Source organism: Coccinella septempunctata, chromosome 4, assembly GCF_907165205.1.
Source record: "Coccinella septempunctata chromosome 4, icCocSept1.1, whole genome shotgun sequence".
NCBI classification, from domain to species: Eukaryota; Metazoa; Arthropoda; class Insecta; order Coleoptera; family Coccinellidae; genus Coccinella; species Coccinella septempunctata.
The window spans coordinates 15,034,592-15,054,186 of record NC_058192.1 but is presented as its reverse complement, the minus strand read 5'-3'; the positions used below and the strand labels follow the sequence as shown (position 1 = coordinate 15,054,186).

General features: G+C 34.8%; 1 protein-coding gene across 1 annotated transcript in view; it reads right to left on the bottom strand.

Moving 5' to 3' along the window:
• Window positions 1-19,595, bottom strand: part of LOC123310837 — a 61,070-nt gene that overhangs the window by 25,743 nt on the left and 15,732 nt on the right. The window contains exon 2 of the mRNA XM_044894514.1: window positions 8,913-9,058. Coding sequence (XP_044750449.1) covers window positions 8,913-9,058 — 146 coding nt within the window. The remainder of the gene's footprint in view (window positions 1-8,912; window positions 9,059-19,595) is intronic.

The following is a 19,595-nucleotide window of genomic DNA, read 5'->3' as shown; positions in this document are numbered from 1 at the left end:
GGAGCAAAACAAGTAGACTAAATTGTTGCCGGAAAACTTTGGCCTGGGACTTTGAAATTATAATTATGCTCCTGACAAATTATTGCAAGAATTTAAGTAGGAGCAAATCGGTTATTTCAATTTTTTTATTGTTTTTTTCGAAGAGATTGGGAGTGAAAACCCGAAAAGGTTTCAGAAAATGCAGAATTCTCCCAGATTGAATTTCGATCGGTATTTATGGGGTCCTATTGAAAATTGTCTTTATGAATGATTTGATCATTATCAAACCACTTTGAAACATTTGAAGCTCATCCAAAGCCTAAACTGCGCTACGATTTAATGTGATGTATAGAAACAGAATACAATTCCATACTCTACTGGACCATCAATATTCTCGAACGCACGTTACAAATTTCAAAATTGAAAAATCATTCCTACCATTTTCCCAGGCGGAAAAATTGCAATCGCAGGGGCTGAATCTAATGGCACTTTTCCTCAATCCTTGTGACAAAATCCAGGCGATATCCAACCCCTCTGGTGTTTCCAAATTAATAAGGCGCGATCAGATCATATCCGATTTTCTCGACAATAAAATATCAGGAATGGCTATAAATAACCTCAAAAGTTCGGCGCACGAAAGTTGGGGTGGATTTGCTTTTATCGCAAAGGTCGATGAGCGTTATTGTTCATGTCGGTATCCTTGGGCTAAAGGTTATTTCAGACGATCGAGCACACTTAAATTTTTTCGGGATCGGACATTTTTGAAGGAGTGATGGAGGGAGCTATTTGAAGGGTATCGATGGATGAAGAGTATTGGTCGTTAAGGGAAAGCGAAAGTGATTATTCTCTTGCTCATTTCAACTTCAAAGAGAAGGTAATATTTTGGCTACGGGTATCATGGCTCTGCATTCTCTCTAGAGATATTCATTTCATCAAATACAGCAGGGCAAAAAAACAAAAAAACAAGTATGGATAGTGAGGTGTTAAGTCGTATGAAGTATTTTTTTTTCGACTGGAAAGTATCAGTTTATTTAGTTTTCATAAAATTCAGCTAGATATCAGGTATGCCCTCTGAGTTCTCAATTTCGAAATGTTCAATACAGGGTAAATTTGAAGCTGAGGTTTTTTCAACGGGTAGAACTGGTCAAAATGAAGCCTATACAAAACTTTCAAAACGACAAAGTTGAAAAAAAATTGAAAATGATCACTGAAATAGATCCTAATACGACCCTAGAACGTTTGTTGGCTGAATTATCGCAAAGCAATGGGAAAAAACTTATCTCCTGATTTGACAATGTGGTTTCGTTAGGATATTGGCTCGTTCGATATTTACGTTGAAATGAAAATGGAAACTTAGGATTGAAGAATGGTTGTCATTATTTTTTAGTATAATAACTTACACGATTTTATGAAATGGTTCATTTCGATGCCAACTGACAGAAGGGACTTGAAACACAAGTGTAAAGAATAGAAAAATACTTCAAAATATCACCAATAAAATTCGTCTAAATTATTCACGAATTTTCTCACAATGGGCATCACAATCTTCTTGTTCGAACATTTCAACAATCGTCGTAAAAATGGGATGAAATGGGGAAACATAACTAACATAAGCCTCGCTTTTCCACATTTTTTTTCACCCTAAATTGCACGATACAACAATTATGATTCTCTCAAAAGTAACCTGCTGTATCTTATCCGAAGAACTTGATACTGAACCATTCATTGTCCAGCCATATGTTTATGTTTTGTTTCTTTTGTTGTATATCAGCCATCTTGGATATTTTATATAGACAATTTTTGGTTACGACTTATTTTGATGAGTTCTAACTTCTGTCAAAAAAAGCCTCACCTTTGAAAACACTATGTAGATGCAAAAATTCTTCACTCGCAAAAACCTTATAGATTCATGAAATGAAGAATGCCGAAGTCTTTTCTTTACTCATAATCAAAGTATTAAAATTTTTGAAAAAAAATGCTACACATTAGTAGTAGCGTGAGTGCTATAGGCTAAAATTATCTTCGAACTTAAATTTACCTAGTGCGGATATCATGCTGAAGGTTTTTCAATGTCTTTTTCGTTTTTTTCTATTTTCTTATGAATAGCCACTGTTATATCTATGGGAGGTGATTCTGGGATCCTCTAAAGTTCCTCGAAAAACTGAAGAACAGAAAAATCATCACTTGAAGGCTGGACCAGGGGATCAATTCTCGATTCTGTATGATGTATATATGCTGAAATTATAAGGTAACACCAGAAAAGAATTTTGTGACTTCACGCTCCCTTAGAGTGCCTTCTCAATTTCATTTCTCTCAGTTTTTTGGTTTCTAAGAAGAAAAATTAACAATGGCTTTCCAGATGTCATCTTGAGGGGCCTGTATCATAGCAAAGGCTGCTCGAAAGAATTATATTGAAGACCCACACTATTTTTGATAAGGTTTCACCCCTTAAATTATTTAACAATTGTGCATTCACGCTCTGTATATAAAATTTATGTACGCAACGCAGGTATAAATAATATGCGTCCTTAGGACATAATTACCAATTTTACATAAATAACTATTTCATGTCCAATTTAAAAGTGTTATTGAATTAAAAATATGTACCAGTACATATAGGTATCGAGTAAAACTTGATAATTTTAGTAAACCCAAGGATTTTTCGAGCCATCGCATCGGTGCGCTACAAAATCCCATTCAGCAAACGTCTAGATTCAATTCCCGAATCCTCCACCCCTATAAATATACCTAAACTTCCCTGTCCCAATTTTTCACCCTATCGTATTTCACTTACACCGAACGTCAGTGGCAAGAATTCCGCAGGAGAATGATGGCTTGAACTACAGATAAGCATAAGCTATCAACGCACACTTCGAGCTAGATATGTACAATATGCATATAAATCAAAATTGCCGCAAGCGTTGATATTTCAAGCCTGTCAATTTTTCAATAACGGAAAAGAAGGCCTCATTTGAAATTCATGACCTTAGAAAAAGAAGCGGATCTTGTGTCATCTAGGTTCGAGGGGGAGGATATTCCAGGATAAGTTTTTTGAGCTTACATCAATCCTGCTGTTCTTGAAAATCAGGCTCGAAAAAAAATTATTTGACTGCTTCGAAATGCTTGGTTTTTTCGAATATTTAGATTTTTCTTCCCTCTTTTAGCAATAGTATGATGTCAGTAATCGCTAGGAATATATCTTTGGCAGCCTGTAAAAACTATCGCCCTTTTTCTTTCCGTTTACGTTATTATATAACGAATTCTTGTCTCTAATAGGAAGAAAATTTTGATATCATCAATGACAAAATTAACCTTTGATCACAGTTTGGAATGAATGAAAATTCAGTGATACTGATGAAACAATGCTAATGCTTCTTCTATATAGGATGATGAATTTTTAAATTCTAAAGATCCTTCTCATTTTTTTCTGCTGTATATTATAATTGTTATTGTGAAGAAATTAATATTTTCATTATAACACATAAAGAGCATCAAGAAGGAAGGAACATACAAAGGAACACCTATATATGTTATTAATATAAAAATACAGTCGTTTGAAATTGAAAAGTCTGTAGAAAGAATATATATCTACATCGAGAAGTGAATATTCATGTTCTTGTTCTTTAAAACATCTGGAAACTTCAAATGTTCATGGAAAATTTCAGCGAGAATTTATCATTTTTTGAATGAATAGTTTCCAAAGTTAATAATAATGGTAAATTCGGATAGAGTCCGCAATTTTCTTCTTTTTTGTTCAATTCAAAGTAAAATTCCCGATTGATCCTGAATAGGAAACAAATTCTGCCGCAAATTGCGGGTTTCATAAATTCACCAGCCGCTGCAAAATGGCGAATGTGCCAATTATCGAGCATATTTTGTTTCGTCCGAAATGTGGGGGAAAAACCACGTGAAACTTCCAGCTTTTCAACGTGACCCAAAAACAAATCCTATGAAATAACAAAACTAGGAAATATGCTTAGTAAAATCCCATTCTGAGGAAGCTCAGAAGGGGCACCCTTATGAATACAATTTCACAGTCGACGATTTAGACGAAACGTCTTTTCATGTTGGGGTTGAAAACGGTCCAAAGAAGATTTGCAGACGTTCTCAATGATTCCGATAATGGACATCTCATCATCTGGGATCCTTTCTCGTGGATATATCGAAGTATCGCTCATGTGTTTTTTCCATCTTTGATATGGTTGCGCATATTGTAAAAGCCGTAAAAGAATATTCATAGACCATTTTTTAGGATGCGTTAGAGAATACAATATTATATCTTCTGTAGCGAAAAAAGGACGGATTCTAATGACAGTTTCATTTTGAATGTTCCACAATAAAAAACCATACAAAAAATGTCTGGGAGGTTTATATTTTGTTTTGAATTCAGTTATTGAGATGCCTTATTATTAGATTCGTTCATGAGGAAGCTGTGATAATTCATTTACCTTCATTATTTCAATATTGGAAATTGTACCTTACGATTCAATTACTAACTTTTCTTCGTTTTTTTTTGTGATATACAAATTATCCTCGTCTGTCTAGAAATGCTCAGAAAATAAGTCTTTCACTAACATTATCATTATAATCAAAAGTCTTCATTATATTCAGACCAAATTCATTTTTTCCAATTACAATCACCTCACATCTTTATAAAAAGAAAAATAAAAAATTCAAATTAGACGATCACGTGAATGAAACTGAGAATTAATTGTTCTCTTCGTACTATAAAGGCAGCCTTCTTGGGGGATATATTTGAACGTTACGAATGATGTTTTGTTCTCAATATTGTTTTTCTGTTTCATACAGGATGTCCCGGATAAGATGGAAAACATTTTAATGTGAGAGGATCACGAAAAACCCCCATATGAATCGGATGAAGTGAATATCGACACAGAAAGAGTTATTGTCATTATCAAGAAAATAGATCAGTCCTCGGCAACCTTGATGGTGCCATGCAATATTATTTGGCAAATTGAATAAATGAATATTTTTATGCAGATATCGAAGAAATTATGCAATTCATTGTACAGGGTGGGCAAAATTCGTTGTCCACTGAGGAGATCTCGAGAACTATAAGAGCCAGAAGGAAATGGATGACACATTTTTATTTTTCAGAGAAAGAAAATTTGGTGCAAACCGTAGCCTCCTACGATTCTTTTGGTTTTGAGTTATCAGCAAAATATGAGATTTTGACGATTTCGAAAAGTTCTCATAACTTTGTTGTCTTTGAAGTTACAGATCTGGAACTTGAACCTTCTATGGGCACTTTTTACGAAGAACGAGCTTGAAAGATTTTTTCATTGCGATTCATTAGGCGAACTTTCATTTTTTTAAATGCAAACTTTTATCGAATTTGTTATTTTTGATTTGGAAAAAAAACTGTTGTCAGTAGTATGAAAGTATAAAAGTATATAGGCGTATAAAAGTGCCTAAGGAGGTTCAAGTTCAAGATCTGTAACTTCAAAGACAAAGAAGTTATGAGAACTTCTCGAAATCGTCAAAATCTCATTTTTTGCAAATAACTCACAAATGAAGAATCGTAGGAGGCTACGGTTTTCACCATTCTTTGTTTCTCTGAAAAAGAGCTTAGAAATATATCATCCGTTTTCCTCTAGCTCTCATAGTTCTCAAGATCCCCTCAGTAGACAACGAATTTTGACCACCCTGTACAGGGTGATTTGGCGAACTTTTAAAAACTGCGATACGGTCCTGCAAATTGAATGAGATTTGATTGCATTTTTCTGGAACCTCATGGAAGCTATCCTCCTTCCAAATTTCGGATGAATCAGTGATTATGTTCAGAAGATAGAAGGGTCTTAATTTCCATCCAAATTTGAAAAACACCCTGTAAATCAGAATCTAGACCACTTAGATACTACATATGGCGGTTTTTCGTGATCCTCTATTTCACATTAAAATGTTTCCCATCTTATCCAGGATTCCCTGTATTTTCCTCAAAATGAACCCCGTCATTCTATACTGCGATCACCCTTACTTCCAGGAAAATTTGGAATCTCTCCTGGCTTTCCACAAGTTGCGAAGCACATCTGGGTATGCTTTATTCAATCACTGCCAATAATTTTAACCAGGCTTCAATGGCCCAAATCCTCCCATGTGCTTTTCCGGAGTGGGACATTCCCGATGCTCAATTAAGCGTCCTGTGACACATTTTGCGGCCTCTAAACTTACAATGACCGGTCCATTACGACAGAATGGACGGTTAACGACCTATACGTTGCAACGTGTAACAAACTCGGCATTCTGAACGTCTGATCGTCGCATTATACATGCATTAGCTGTTGCGGCTGCTAAGCGCCATGTTAGCTACAGTCGGAAGGATCGCTGTCTATACAGAGAAGCATTGCACTTTACGCAAAATACTTTGCTGTGAATGCAGATATGGTCGATTGTTCCGAGTTGAAAACCGGCGACAGTGCAGGGAAACAGTTCGAAACTTATTGAATTTGTAGATGCAATGCGGATGGAAGTTTCAGATTATTCGAAGCTGATCAAATTTGTTCTCTATCTACAAGTTGATTGACGTAGACCGTACATTTGCAATTTCCAGAGAACTAGCGTTTGATATTGAGCTAAATTTGTTTACCACGGATTTTGGACACTGATCTATACCACTAAAGCGTTGTAGGTGCCTCGTAGCTCATATTTCTTCGAATATCTATAACAGAAAGAAGACCACACGAAAAATTAGTAAAAACATTCAAAGGAATCACTGTTGTCCTATATTAGCGCATTCGCCAATTTGTTATCAATCAGAGCAAAAACATCAGTCCACAATGAAAGTTTCTAAATCGATTCATCAATTATAATAGGTCCTTTCATTTGCATAAAAAGCGTAGCACTTTTCTACACTCGATCTTAGTATTCGTTTGCTGATTGAATTCACACCATTGTAGACAAGGTGTAGTTTATCTACATGTCCTTTTGACTATGTGTAGATGAACTACAATTCCGCGTAAATCAAATCGAGTGTAGAAAAGTGCTACACTTTTTATACAAACGAAAGGACCTATTATTATCTATGAAATAAATTGCCTTACAAATGATGAATATTCTCCTCAACTTTGCGTTCGTGAATGAATTAATCTCAATGTTATCATTGTAATGATTTTTTCATATAATCTTCAAATATGAATGTAAATATGTGTCCAATACTTAATGGAAATCCTTCACCCACCTAAAGATGCTATTGTAATTGAGAAACACTTCCAGTGGTTAAATAACTCGTCCTAGTAGAAATCATATAATTCAGTTTTCAATTTAAATACAGCAGCTACATCTGATATAAAATTTTCACATCTAAACAAGTCGTAAATTTGATTTTCTCCAGAAAAATTTCCTTCATAAAAGTTTGAATGAATACAGAAACCAACACTTCGGCTATAACAGTCAAAGTTCATATTTGATTTAACAGGACACGTGGAAGTTTTTGATTTATCGTTTTTCATGAATCTACATTGTCACGATTTGTAATGAGGTGGATGAAAATACCGAAGGGAAATATGTTGATTATTAATGGGTTGTGTGGGATACAGAAGTTTCACTATGGAAACACTATTTTTAATTCTTAATCTTGCGCATTCGCCATTCTGCAACTAGTTGTATTAATTTCACTTCCCAATATAACATTTCTCAAAATGCAAAAAAATAAAAAGACCTGCAATAAAATAATTCAGTTTAGCGGCAAATAAAATTTGAATTGATTTATTTGAAAATGCGAATTTAGTTGATTAGAGGATCTAGCTGTGTAACTCTCAACAAATTCAACGTAGTTCAAAGCTGGTGTTCAGTCGTTGGATAAACCCTAATACGAATTTTTATATGCGACAATGAGTATGTATATCCTTGTCCCGAGATTCGATCACTTTGTAAATTACTATCGTACTTTGGAGTTGTTATAACTCATCAGTTAATTTAGTTAAAGCTTCCTCATGGGCTCATAATAATGAATTTCTCCCAAGAGATTGCATCATCCAATATTTGGCGGGTGTAATTAACGAAGTTTTAAGCAGGAAGCAATTTACTACTAATGATTTAGAGTGCAATTGATTTATAAGTGGCAAAGCTGTAATAGCGTTTAAGTGAGAGTGAGAATAGATTGTGGCCTAGGGTGAACCAATTTTTCTCAAAAAAAGAGTTTCTCAACGTATTTGCTCCCCTACCACAGGATTATATTATTCTGAGATTTGTAGATAACCCTTCGGTTACTCGCAGATTTTCCTGAAGTTATACAACATTCGTCGAAGTAAATTGTCCTGAATCTGACAATTTTTACTGATTAATTTGTGAATCTTAATACAAATATTCACATGAGCAGCTTATTCACTGAACATTGCAAATTGATATTTTTGTCTCTTTCGAATATTGAACATTTATACAATCGAATATTGCCCAATCCCATGTAATATAATGCTGTTTGTGCGTTGTGCATCAGAAGAAATATTATAAACTTCTTTTTGGTGGAAATTTTCCTTTTAGAAAAACATGGATGAAAATCCCAATTCATATACTAAGGTTTTTCGGCAACTTGAGCATAAACGAGAAAAAAATGCATTGCATTTTCGAAAAGATGAGGTAACGCGAAGATATATTTTGCCAGTGTGTGCTCTGCAATGACAATCATAAAAACATTCAGCTCAATATACGGGGAAAATAAAAAGGAAAAACAATTTTTCTTGTTAATCTTCGGAGGAGTGAAACTTTTGCGGGGGGAGGTTTTCAAAAGAATTTAATACCAAATACCCACTTTAATTTTCCTCAAAGAATCACCCCTTTCATTTTTCTGTGTCATTCCGATACACCCTGTATAAAGCTGTTGAGTTTTATAGTGCACCAACGCATTCTCTAGTTGAAAATGCCAAACACGACTTCGAAGTCCAAATCACAACGCTAAAGCAAGGTAGGCAACTTACCAATACCATCCGATGTATAGAGTAAAGCATCTAAGCGCTGTATCGACAGAGAGTGCAAACCACTTTCCAGTTCTTCTGAGTGCTTGAAAAAAGAACCTGGTCCAATTGTCCACACTACTTCTTTTTCACAATTTCGCATGGCGATCCTGAAAAAAAAAACGTCAATTCATCACATCAATGAAAAACTATAATATTCCGAAAATCATACCATTCGATAAAATCATGTGTGAGATATTATACAACATTACATTTCATTATGGATTTTCAACAGCTTGTATCTTTCCAATCGCGGAAAATTGTAAACACTGTTGAAGGAGAAAATTGTTTTTTTTTGACCTTAGGAATCTTCTGCTGAATAAAATACATGTTGAAAAAGCTCATTCATACTATAGAATTCAAAGAAGAGTTTTGACTTTTTTATTGTGGAGAGGATGTCACCGACTGAGGAATATTCAATAGGAAGTAGAAACTTAAAATTTCTAATTTCCCATACTTCCCATAACTCTTCACTACTCCGATGCTTCGGCTGGATTTATTTGTGGTATTAAGCGAAATAATAACCGACCTCTTCGAAATACCACAAGGAGCAATTACATAAACTTGAGACCATTAAATCATCCCAAGTGGAGCGTGTCCTTGCATAAACTCTAAAAACAAATTGCTGCTCTTATTTCTGCACACTTCCATTGTTCTACTGGAACAATATAAACAGTACCTAGATAATTATAGGGTACCCATTGAAACACTCAATTTGATTAATTTCACTCTTCATGGAAGAAAAGGGAAACCGGAGCGTCATCACCTCAGACACTGAAATTGTGTGGATTGAAACGACGGGAGTGATACAGGGTCTTTACAAATGATCCTCATAGCAGTTAGAAAGGGTTTCGAACGTAATGTCATATAATTTCCGAAATGCTGTGATTCAGAAGAATGCTTCATCCGAAAATCCAAGGAATGCTCCTAGTTACATTGTAATAATTTCATATGGAGCATTTCAATGAGCTCCAGTCGCATCTGCTGAATTCGAATTCAGTGAAAGTGAATAACAAAAAACCCATTAAGTAACATTTTTATGGACTGAAATTCGGAGTTCAGGAAGATTTCATCGAATGGCTGGTTTCATCTCATAACAACAATAATAAATCAATAACATCGTTACGAAATTCCTGATTTCATATTATGCATCCGTTTAACATTGTAAACAAATAAAGCTAACATTTTGTTTCCACACTTGATAGTTTTATGTTAGGTACGAGTAATGCTCATGCAGTTTCTGTGCTACAAGTTGAATTGATACTTACAATAACTTTGTAAGACCTTCTACTTTTCCCGAGACTTTTTCCAAAGTCTCAGCCAAAAATAGAATTTTTGGCTGTAATGGATTGACATATTCTGTACAACAAGAAGGGATTGAAAAAAATACCCTGCGTCAATGGCATAGAGGCGTAGAATAATAGGTACTTTAAATCTTGGGGCCAAAATCCAACATCACCCAAGGAAGAGAAATTTTTTACCACTGAAGGTGTAAGAGAGTATAAAACATTGATACTTTTTTGTCAACCACATTCTTTTGGGAGTTCTCATTGCTTCGAATGAATAAGTGTTAGCTCTGAATGTATACTTTTTCACCCCTATTATGTTTGATCAGGAGAAGTGATATCGATCTAAAAGTGAAATACCGTAGATTCGGGTGACTTGGGACGATTTTGAAATTCCACTTGTCATATTTCAAAAACGGTGACCCATTTTCATGTGAGAAAGAGGTTCAAAAATGCTAAATGACTCAGACTATTGATTAGGATATATACCATGCTTCAGAAGTCGGATATAAATTTTAAAAAAAATATATATATATATATATATACTTGTCCCAAGTCACCCACCGAGTTGGGAGGCTTGGGACACAAGTTAAAATCCATTGATTTCTCAACTCTCAAGTGAAATAGGTGACTTTGACTTGAGACGGAGTATAGTTTTGATAAATTAGAATTTGTGATTATATAGTTGAAATTCGGTAAAGAAATTAAATAATAAACCCCTATTACAGTGAAGGTAAATATATTGCAATTCGAATGTTAAAAAACTAAATAAATCAAGGGAACTTTGATTTCTTTCATTCTTTGGTGATTTCTTTGTGGAAATAACATTAATAATAATATCCTGCGAAAAATTGGCATATTTCCTACTGCCAATGCGCCACTTAATATCTATTCGGCATTTAATTGTCCCAAATCACCCTATAAAACAAAATAAATGAATGAGATCCGTGTTGCCGTTTGATTTGTAAACAACCTTGTTTCATGACATCTCTAATATCCCACGTATCCAGAAAAAAAATTACACTTGCACAAAGTGAAACACATGTACAGGGTGGGCAAAATTGGTGATACCTGAACTACAACTTTTTAAATAGGAGATAGAGAAAAATGAATGTACCATTCATGTCGTCTTTTTTCGAGAAACTAATAATGCCATCAACTGCATTCCTCTATCTTCCTTTATTTTTGAGTTATAGGTCAAAATTTAAATTTTGACGTTACACAATCTTATAGTTTGTCCCTTCACTCATAAATGGTGAGAAACAAAGAAATTTGCAAGGGGGGTAATTGTCCCAAGTTACAGGACTGTCCCAAGTCACCCGAATCAACCGGTAGCTGATAGAGGACTCACAGCCAGTTTCATAATCAAACATAAAGACAATTTAATTTTAAAACTTCCGTATTTTTGTCCTACTAACTGAAGAAAGCGTTATGCTTTAAAGGGACTATCAAAGTGGACGCTAGTTCAGAATGATATTTATGTTATTCAATGGATATTATTCAATTTTCATTAGTCGTACTGCCCATTTTGACAATTTTTGACCTCACGAATTCATAAAATTCCTTTTCTGACACTGAAGAACTTCTCTACATACAGTCCCTGGCCAGTTTATTAGACGCACTGAGGATTTTTTTTATATTTACTGGTATTGCTCGAGGAAAAAGCAAAATATTTGAATTTCATTTCCACAGAATGTTAGGTTCATCTGCGACTCTCATTAAATTGTTCTGTTTGGCATTTATTTTTGATGTTGTAGTATTAGTACTTAAGTATGAATCAGTACTATGTCTTCCAGTGGACGTCTTGCATTCTGCAGGTTCGGACGTTATTTCGATAATCCACATATGAAATCATTATCCTCGAATGCAGCAAACCGAACAATTCTGCATTGATAGTATGAAGCTTTCATAGCTACACAGGGTGGCTCAGCAAAATATTAGAATTTCATGTTTAATCATCAATAAATCAATATTTTTTATTGAATATGATATAGTATATGTGAAAACCATTTACAGATGAAGTATATGTAACATATACATTCAATTTAATAATTCAATATTGAGATTTTGCATCGAATCAATGCGTCTAATAATATGGCCAGGGACTGTAGGTTCGTTAAAATGTAAACCACAAACTCATCGGCGTCTTATCGCTACATGTTAATGGATCAACTTTAAGACTCCTCTGAATGGTGATCGGACATCAAGTTGGCATAACGGGTTATGTAGTAGGCAGACAAAAAGAAACCAAAGTTCTGTCAGGCAAATCACCATGCAGGAGTAGTCTGATCAGCTGGTTTTACGAAATGAGGGCACCGATTTCAAGAAGAGGTCGCCAATAGCCTCGGGGGCTTTGTCTTTCTGATGAATCTTCCGAGATGTAAGGCTCACCACGTACGTCACCATGCAGATACTAGCGTTTTCGGAGGAATGTTAACTGAGGAGAAATGCAGTCAATGATCAATCCGTTGAGATCGCATCTTGAAAACCTGCTCGATTTGGCCAAATTCTTTCATTTTGCGAGATCCATATCACAGGAAAAAAATTCTGAGAGGAGAAACTTTTATTCAAACAGATCGTTTGAATTTGCTTAGTATGAATTGTGTTGTATTGAGAGACTCATCGCAGAGAAAATCATCAGTTTCTTTAGTTTAATTATGGATTTTCGTAAAGTATCGGCTATATCAATATGATATCCATTATAAGGCTACAGGAACTCCTTAAATATGGATAATTTTTTTCATCTGTTTTGAATATTCCGCCAATGAAACAATCTGGATAATGAATTTTATGACGTGAACAAGTTCTGAACTAGTGGTCATTGGTCAAACCTCTTGTTGTCATTCCTACTCGGGTCCTACGCAAAGTCATAAACAGGGTATTGAAATTGAATCATTTCATCTTATTTTTTCGCGAATATTTCTCATGAGATTGACCTTGAGAAAAGTCGTACCTAGAAAGAGAAAAATAAATGAAGCTTTTTCATGGGAATATAGAGGACACTCATAGAAATGCCGAGAAAAATGCCAACTTTGTGCCACTAATACCCTGCAAAACTTCACACTGGTGAAATACAATCACGTGATAACAAGAAACAAAGTGTTGCATTGGAACTAATGTTCTGAACTACCCATGACTTAGACCTTAGACATTGACACACTCCAGTTATTCACAATTTGTTTCTTGTTTTCATTCATGCTCATTTTTTCTTCTTATTTTTCAATATTTTCGGTGTTTTCCCCATTTTTTTGGTTGAAATCAAAATATGTTTTGCAAATTTCAATTGGAATTGACACTTACACTTTCACTAAGCTTTGAATGCAAAAACGTTCGGAGAAGGATTGAATTAATTTGTGAACATATTGAATTGAAGAATTGGCAAATGTGATATGTGATTGATTCATTCAAAGATGAAAAAGTCCTATTATCCACATTCTTTATAACAAATGAAGATTGCTTCCAGTTCCATTATCAAGTCTGACCGTCTATTCCGATATTCCTGAACAGTACTCTCAGTATTTCAGAGACGATGCCCATTGGCCCAGTCGTTCGAGTTCTATTGTTATTCAATTGCGGGCCAGTAAAACCAGCAATATCGGCCCTGAAAGTTATATCGATAGATATAAGGGATCAAATATCGAATTAAAGAGTTCAGTAGTGACAAAAACAAAGCTACTCACACAAAGCTACAAGTCAACCAATGACATCATTAATATAGTTATTTTCCTAAAAAGTGTGGAAAGTTGAAGCTGCCGAGTGCGGAAACGGCACTTTCCACATGAGTTAGGAACAATATTTTTCCTACTAGCGTAAATGAAACACTTTCAGGGAGAGTTTCACTCTTGATACCGACCTTAGCAATTCGAGTCGCTCGGAGCATAGAGATATGGCAGAATTTTATGTTCCTACTAGGGAGTAGAAAATTAACGCTTACATGTCATTTAGTTAATTTTAGGAATTTGCTGACATCCAGGCCGTTTCTCATTTTCATCGTACTCTTGAACATCGAATATTTCGATCACAATGTGTTGGACTTGCACTTCTTACTCAGCTCTCCGAAATAGGCAAGGAATACCTCTTCTCTCATCACATTTTTTATTCCTTTTTTTAAGCACCATTTCGAGAAATCTGTCTCTTCTAAAGTGGCCTGTTCTGTCTAACAGACTTTGGTAATTCTTCTGATGATTTATCTAATTCATCCATTTTCGTTGCTTTTTATAATGAAATAATTTCGCGGTAGACTTATCGTCTTGAAACTGACGTATTAAGAAATTATATTTTTGTGCGCTCAGTCGCATAGAGAAACGTTTGAATTTTATGATTGGCGCATATAGACATGTCAAAATCTCATGATTGATGCGACTCCTTTATTTGCGTGTGGAAAAACTGAGGACATAGATACATGGAATGGAAAATAAACATTCCAAAGACTGGAGTGAGATAGTTGCTCAGTGTCGCCAATCACAATTGAGACAGTTGACTCTTGACTCGGACATCATTATCACATCAATTTCCAGTACAAATAGATAGAAACTATGTAAATTTTTCAATATAACGCCACTCTCTCTCAGTAAAAGACACGAAGTTGCAAAAATCTGGGGTACTTAAATGTAGGACGTTTCATTATTTTGATTGGAAATATTCCAGGGAGAAAAAGTTGTTGTCATTAATTAAATGTCATTGTGAATTTACATCGACACCAGTAGGCTGATTTGAAAGTTTTTTTGGGAAAGTAATACGCACGAATTTACCGATGAACTCCTTGAGAATACAAAAATTGTTCCCTGCTGGGCTCAAATATGACAGTCATAGCAAAATCAAGTAATATTTCATTTTCACCCGTAGATTATCCATATTCATATAGCGTAGCTGAAGTTTTCCCATAAGCTGAAACTAATTCAGAAAATGAGTAAATTTGAATAAAATAGAGAATCATCTTGTTTGTTACGGCTAGTATTCGAAATTTCACAACGAAATGACCTTAAAAGACGCGGACAGAAACTCTTCCAAGTCATTAGGTATGAGGAAACTTAATATTTTGATATCTTCAGGTCATCACAATTGATTAAGCTCATGATTCAAATCGCTCGGCTATCTGATCGATCGACGTCGAGTTCAATGGCTTCGTTTTTCTCGTTTGGAGGAGTGATTGATGATAATACAAAACAACCAGTCGTATCATTATTATTCTGAGTGATTCATAAAAGCAATTCGAAAATTATTGAGAAGGGGTTCATGTGAATCTCACCAGATCTCGGGTCCGTATTACAGAAGTTTGCAGAAAAAGAAGAAGAAAAAATTACCTATTATTTTCCAGAAATATGATTTTGATACAAAAAAATTTCAATAAATTCTGCAAAAGGACTTAATTCTTGTGATAGGTTATTATAGGTAATTTATTTTCAACTATTTACTCAATTCAAAAAGGGGCAAAATGTAATAGGGCCTTGAGGGGCCAATAAAGCTCATCTGGACCTTCAAGTAAAAATTGTTAAAAATGTAAAAGAGTAGCTACCATGAAAATGAATATAGTAATTTTGAGTAATTAGTGTGTTAGGCCAGTAAAGGACTCCAGATCATGTGAAAGAAATTTCATTACTGAGTAAAAAGTCCGTAATAAACAACATTCGTAACTCGAATATCATCTTTGAAAAGATTTGTTTATATGCCTCAAACCTAGGTATGGGATATGTTCGATATGTTAGATGAAAAAATTTCAAGAGAAGCAATATATCAAATGAAAAAATAAAGTTCTCATTCGAAATAAGGATGTGAGATCACGCTAAGCTCACCACCCCTGTGTAAATGAAAAAAGTTTTATTTTAATTCATCAATCTTTTTTAAGTACAGTAGTACAAAAAAATGTAGAGGAAGTATGGAATTCATAATATATCACCCTGTACTGAGTACTGTTAGAATAAAGTAGCACTCAAGAACCAATAAGAGAAGTTTACTGGGTTTATTTTTTTTATCCAACACAATGAAGAATCAATTCATAATAATATGTCAATGTGGGCTCTAATTTTGCTGCATCTGGTGAGATGTTTTTCAAATTCTTTTTCATAATTTCTTTCACGTGTCCGAGATTGAAAATTCGATCAGTGTGTTCACACCTTTAGGATATAGTGAAAAGGGGTCTATGGTTGTCGTCGCAGTGAGGCTCATTACTTTCAATGTGTACAAGTTTGTTGTCGTCTTCTTCTCGCTCTGTAAACGAACAATTTATAATCATGGAAAATAATTAAGCCAATACTAAGATCTTGTTACTTTTATGCACGATGATCATACGGACTGGACAAAGACCGTTAGGAGCTTATCAGCCATCTATGTCGACTATGGCTTCAAGAACTTCAAGATCTAATCTGCTGATGAAGGCTTTAATAGTTGTGAATCACGATGTTGTCCTTCTAAATGGTTTTTATAGTTGATGTCTTCTTCATAATCATTCGCGTTGAACGAAATGATATATAGTGGGAAGAAGTTTTGAGGTATGTGAAAGGTGAATGTCATGCAAGAAAAAATTCTGGATTGTCCAAGATTTTATGATCTCTATCTAGGGTCAGTAAGTAACACTGACGAATCCAACCAAATCAAGTGCATAATCCGTAGAATTAGATTAACACCTTCTGTAGATTCACTCATCAATTTAGATTTAGATATGATATTTCGGTCTCCTGCACTTGATGACTATAGAACCAAACAAAATTTCAATGTCGAAATGTTTTATTACACCACAAATTCTCCTCTTTATACATTTATTACAGTGAACCTGCAACGTCTCTAGACCTTTCGAACAACATGTTTCCTTTTGCTCTGCAAACCAGACCTCTAGAGCTTTTATTATTATATTACCTCCTCGTTGGAAGAAAATGTACGACCTTTTAAACTTTTTTGCAGTTGAGGACAGAGATGGTAGTCGGATGGAGCCAAATCTGCTGAATGAGGGGGGTGTTCTAGTAATTCAAACCCTAAATCACGAATTTTTTGCATAGCAAAATGAGATTTGTGTGCAGGGGCGTTGTCCTGCAAAAACAAAACACCTTTGGGTAGCTTCCCAGTTCCCGTGTATTTTCTCTTTAATTTTTTACCGTAGAGTGGTCAGTGATGTCGAATAGTAATCTCCGGTTATTGTTCTTCCCTTATCCAAAAAAAAATTGAACATGATTACTCCATGGTAATCCCAAAAAACGGAAGAAAGAACTTTTCCAGCAGATTTTTGGACACGAAATAACTTCTTAGGTCTTGGAGAACCAGAGTGTCGCCATTCCATCGATTGTTGCATTGTTTCTGGATCGTAGAAATGTATTCAAGTCTCATCCATAGTATCAATTCGGTCTAAGAAGTCTACATCGTTTTCAAATCGAACACAGATCTAACGCAATGCTTCTACTCTTGCACGCTCTTGGTCAACATTCAAACATTTGGAGATCCATTTTGCAGCAATTTTCTCATGTCCAAATTGACGTGAAGTATATGATGAACGCGTTCGTATGAAATATTCAGTGCTTCAGATATCCGTTTTGAACCAATTCGACGGTCTGATAAAATCATGTCATGAACTGCATCGATATTTTCGGGGACTGACACAGAAACTGGCCTTCCCGATCGGTCATCATCTTCAATGGAAAATTCACCTCTTTTGAAGCTTGCAGTCCAATTTTTCACGGTCGCATACGAAGGACATTGATCACCAAGGCTATTAAGCAAATCTTCGTAAATCTTCTTACCTCTTAACCCTTTTAAATACAGGCTCGATACTCCAATTTTTCGATTTTCACAATTTCGGTGGACATCTACTTTCTTTTAATATATTGCGTAACTCTGGTTTACTTTTTCGACCTCAAACTTCACTCTGACACTTCTAATGAGTTATTGTTCGTTGCTGTGGTAACGCAATATTTTTTTTATGCATGGAACTGGTCTAGGCTAACTAGATATCAATACATCCTCATATCACAGTAACACGAATAATTTTCAATTCTCATAGATCATCATCGAAGGCTTAAGGAATATTCACTAAATCAATTTCATTCACGAAGTTTATCGATAAATAAATAATAGATATGAAAACTTGGTACAAGAAATCTACAAAAAAGCAGGCAAATTTGTAATTTTGAAAAGAATTCACACAATAAAATTTAAGACCTGATAATTACAACAATAATACGGTAATTTTTTCATGAGCAATTTGTAAGGAAATATTATTCCATGTATATTGGTTCAATTGATACTATGATATAACACAGTAGGTACCTATTTGTGGTCCTCAAGATTCAGTTTGAAATATGTCTAGAATTGTCATCAATCAACTCGCTTTCACATTCATTCATTTCAATAAAACACTGCGGAAGCAATCGATGAGCAATAATTATACATAACGAATAATTGAATCGTTCTTTGTTTGTAGCTTTTCACTTTCAAAGACTGATCGGGCACACGCTGTGCATACCGAATGAGAAATGGTCTAAAAATTCTCTTGCTTCCATAAGTATTCGCTTTCTGAAGTCGATCATACTTTCACGGAAAAACAGCGTCAATTGGTATTGCTCGGATATAATTCATTTGAATGTGGTAGTTATGAAATAGATGGAAGTGATAAAGTTACACTTACACTCGAAGTATCATTCTTGGAGTTGATTTATAACTGCAGTAGGAAGATTGCGATTATAAGATGCCATTCAAATTATAGCATCTGATGTCGGAAGTATGAAACTGTCTGATTATTTTCTCAACAGAGAAAAGAAACTTACAGCCTTCCTAAGATATCTGAAAGCAATTTCATTTAAACAGAATATTTCGAATTTGATGGAATTTTACTTGAAGCCATCATAAAACACTTCAATGGCTCACTGTACAAACCTAACAAATCTGAAAAGAGCAAATCACAATATGCTGATTCTTAGAAATTTATCTCGTATTGTTTAGCACAGATTTAACTACCATTGTAGAGGGACAATGTCCTTATTCAATGTAAATAGTAGGTAATATTTGTTAGTACCGTTATTTATATAAGTAAGTCAGTTGAAAACTTTGGAGTACCTGGTTCGGGACAAAATCGAAATTCATGAGATTAAAAATGAATTATCAGTTTTGGGATGGAGCTAATTTGCTAATTTTTCAACTTCTCCAGGGTACAGAACAGTACGCATTTCGAAAATAGATTGACTTCATCATGTTATGGACTTATTTCTCATTCATATTGTTATATTAGAGTTGAGGAGTCAAGTCGTAATAGTAGTTTCTTTATTAAAATGCAAAATTTGGTCCTCGCAGTCCGCGCACTTCTCGCAAATTCAATATAATTTGTTTTAGCTTCAATGCCCTGATATGAAAACACCAATTGAGAAGAATTTCCCAGACT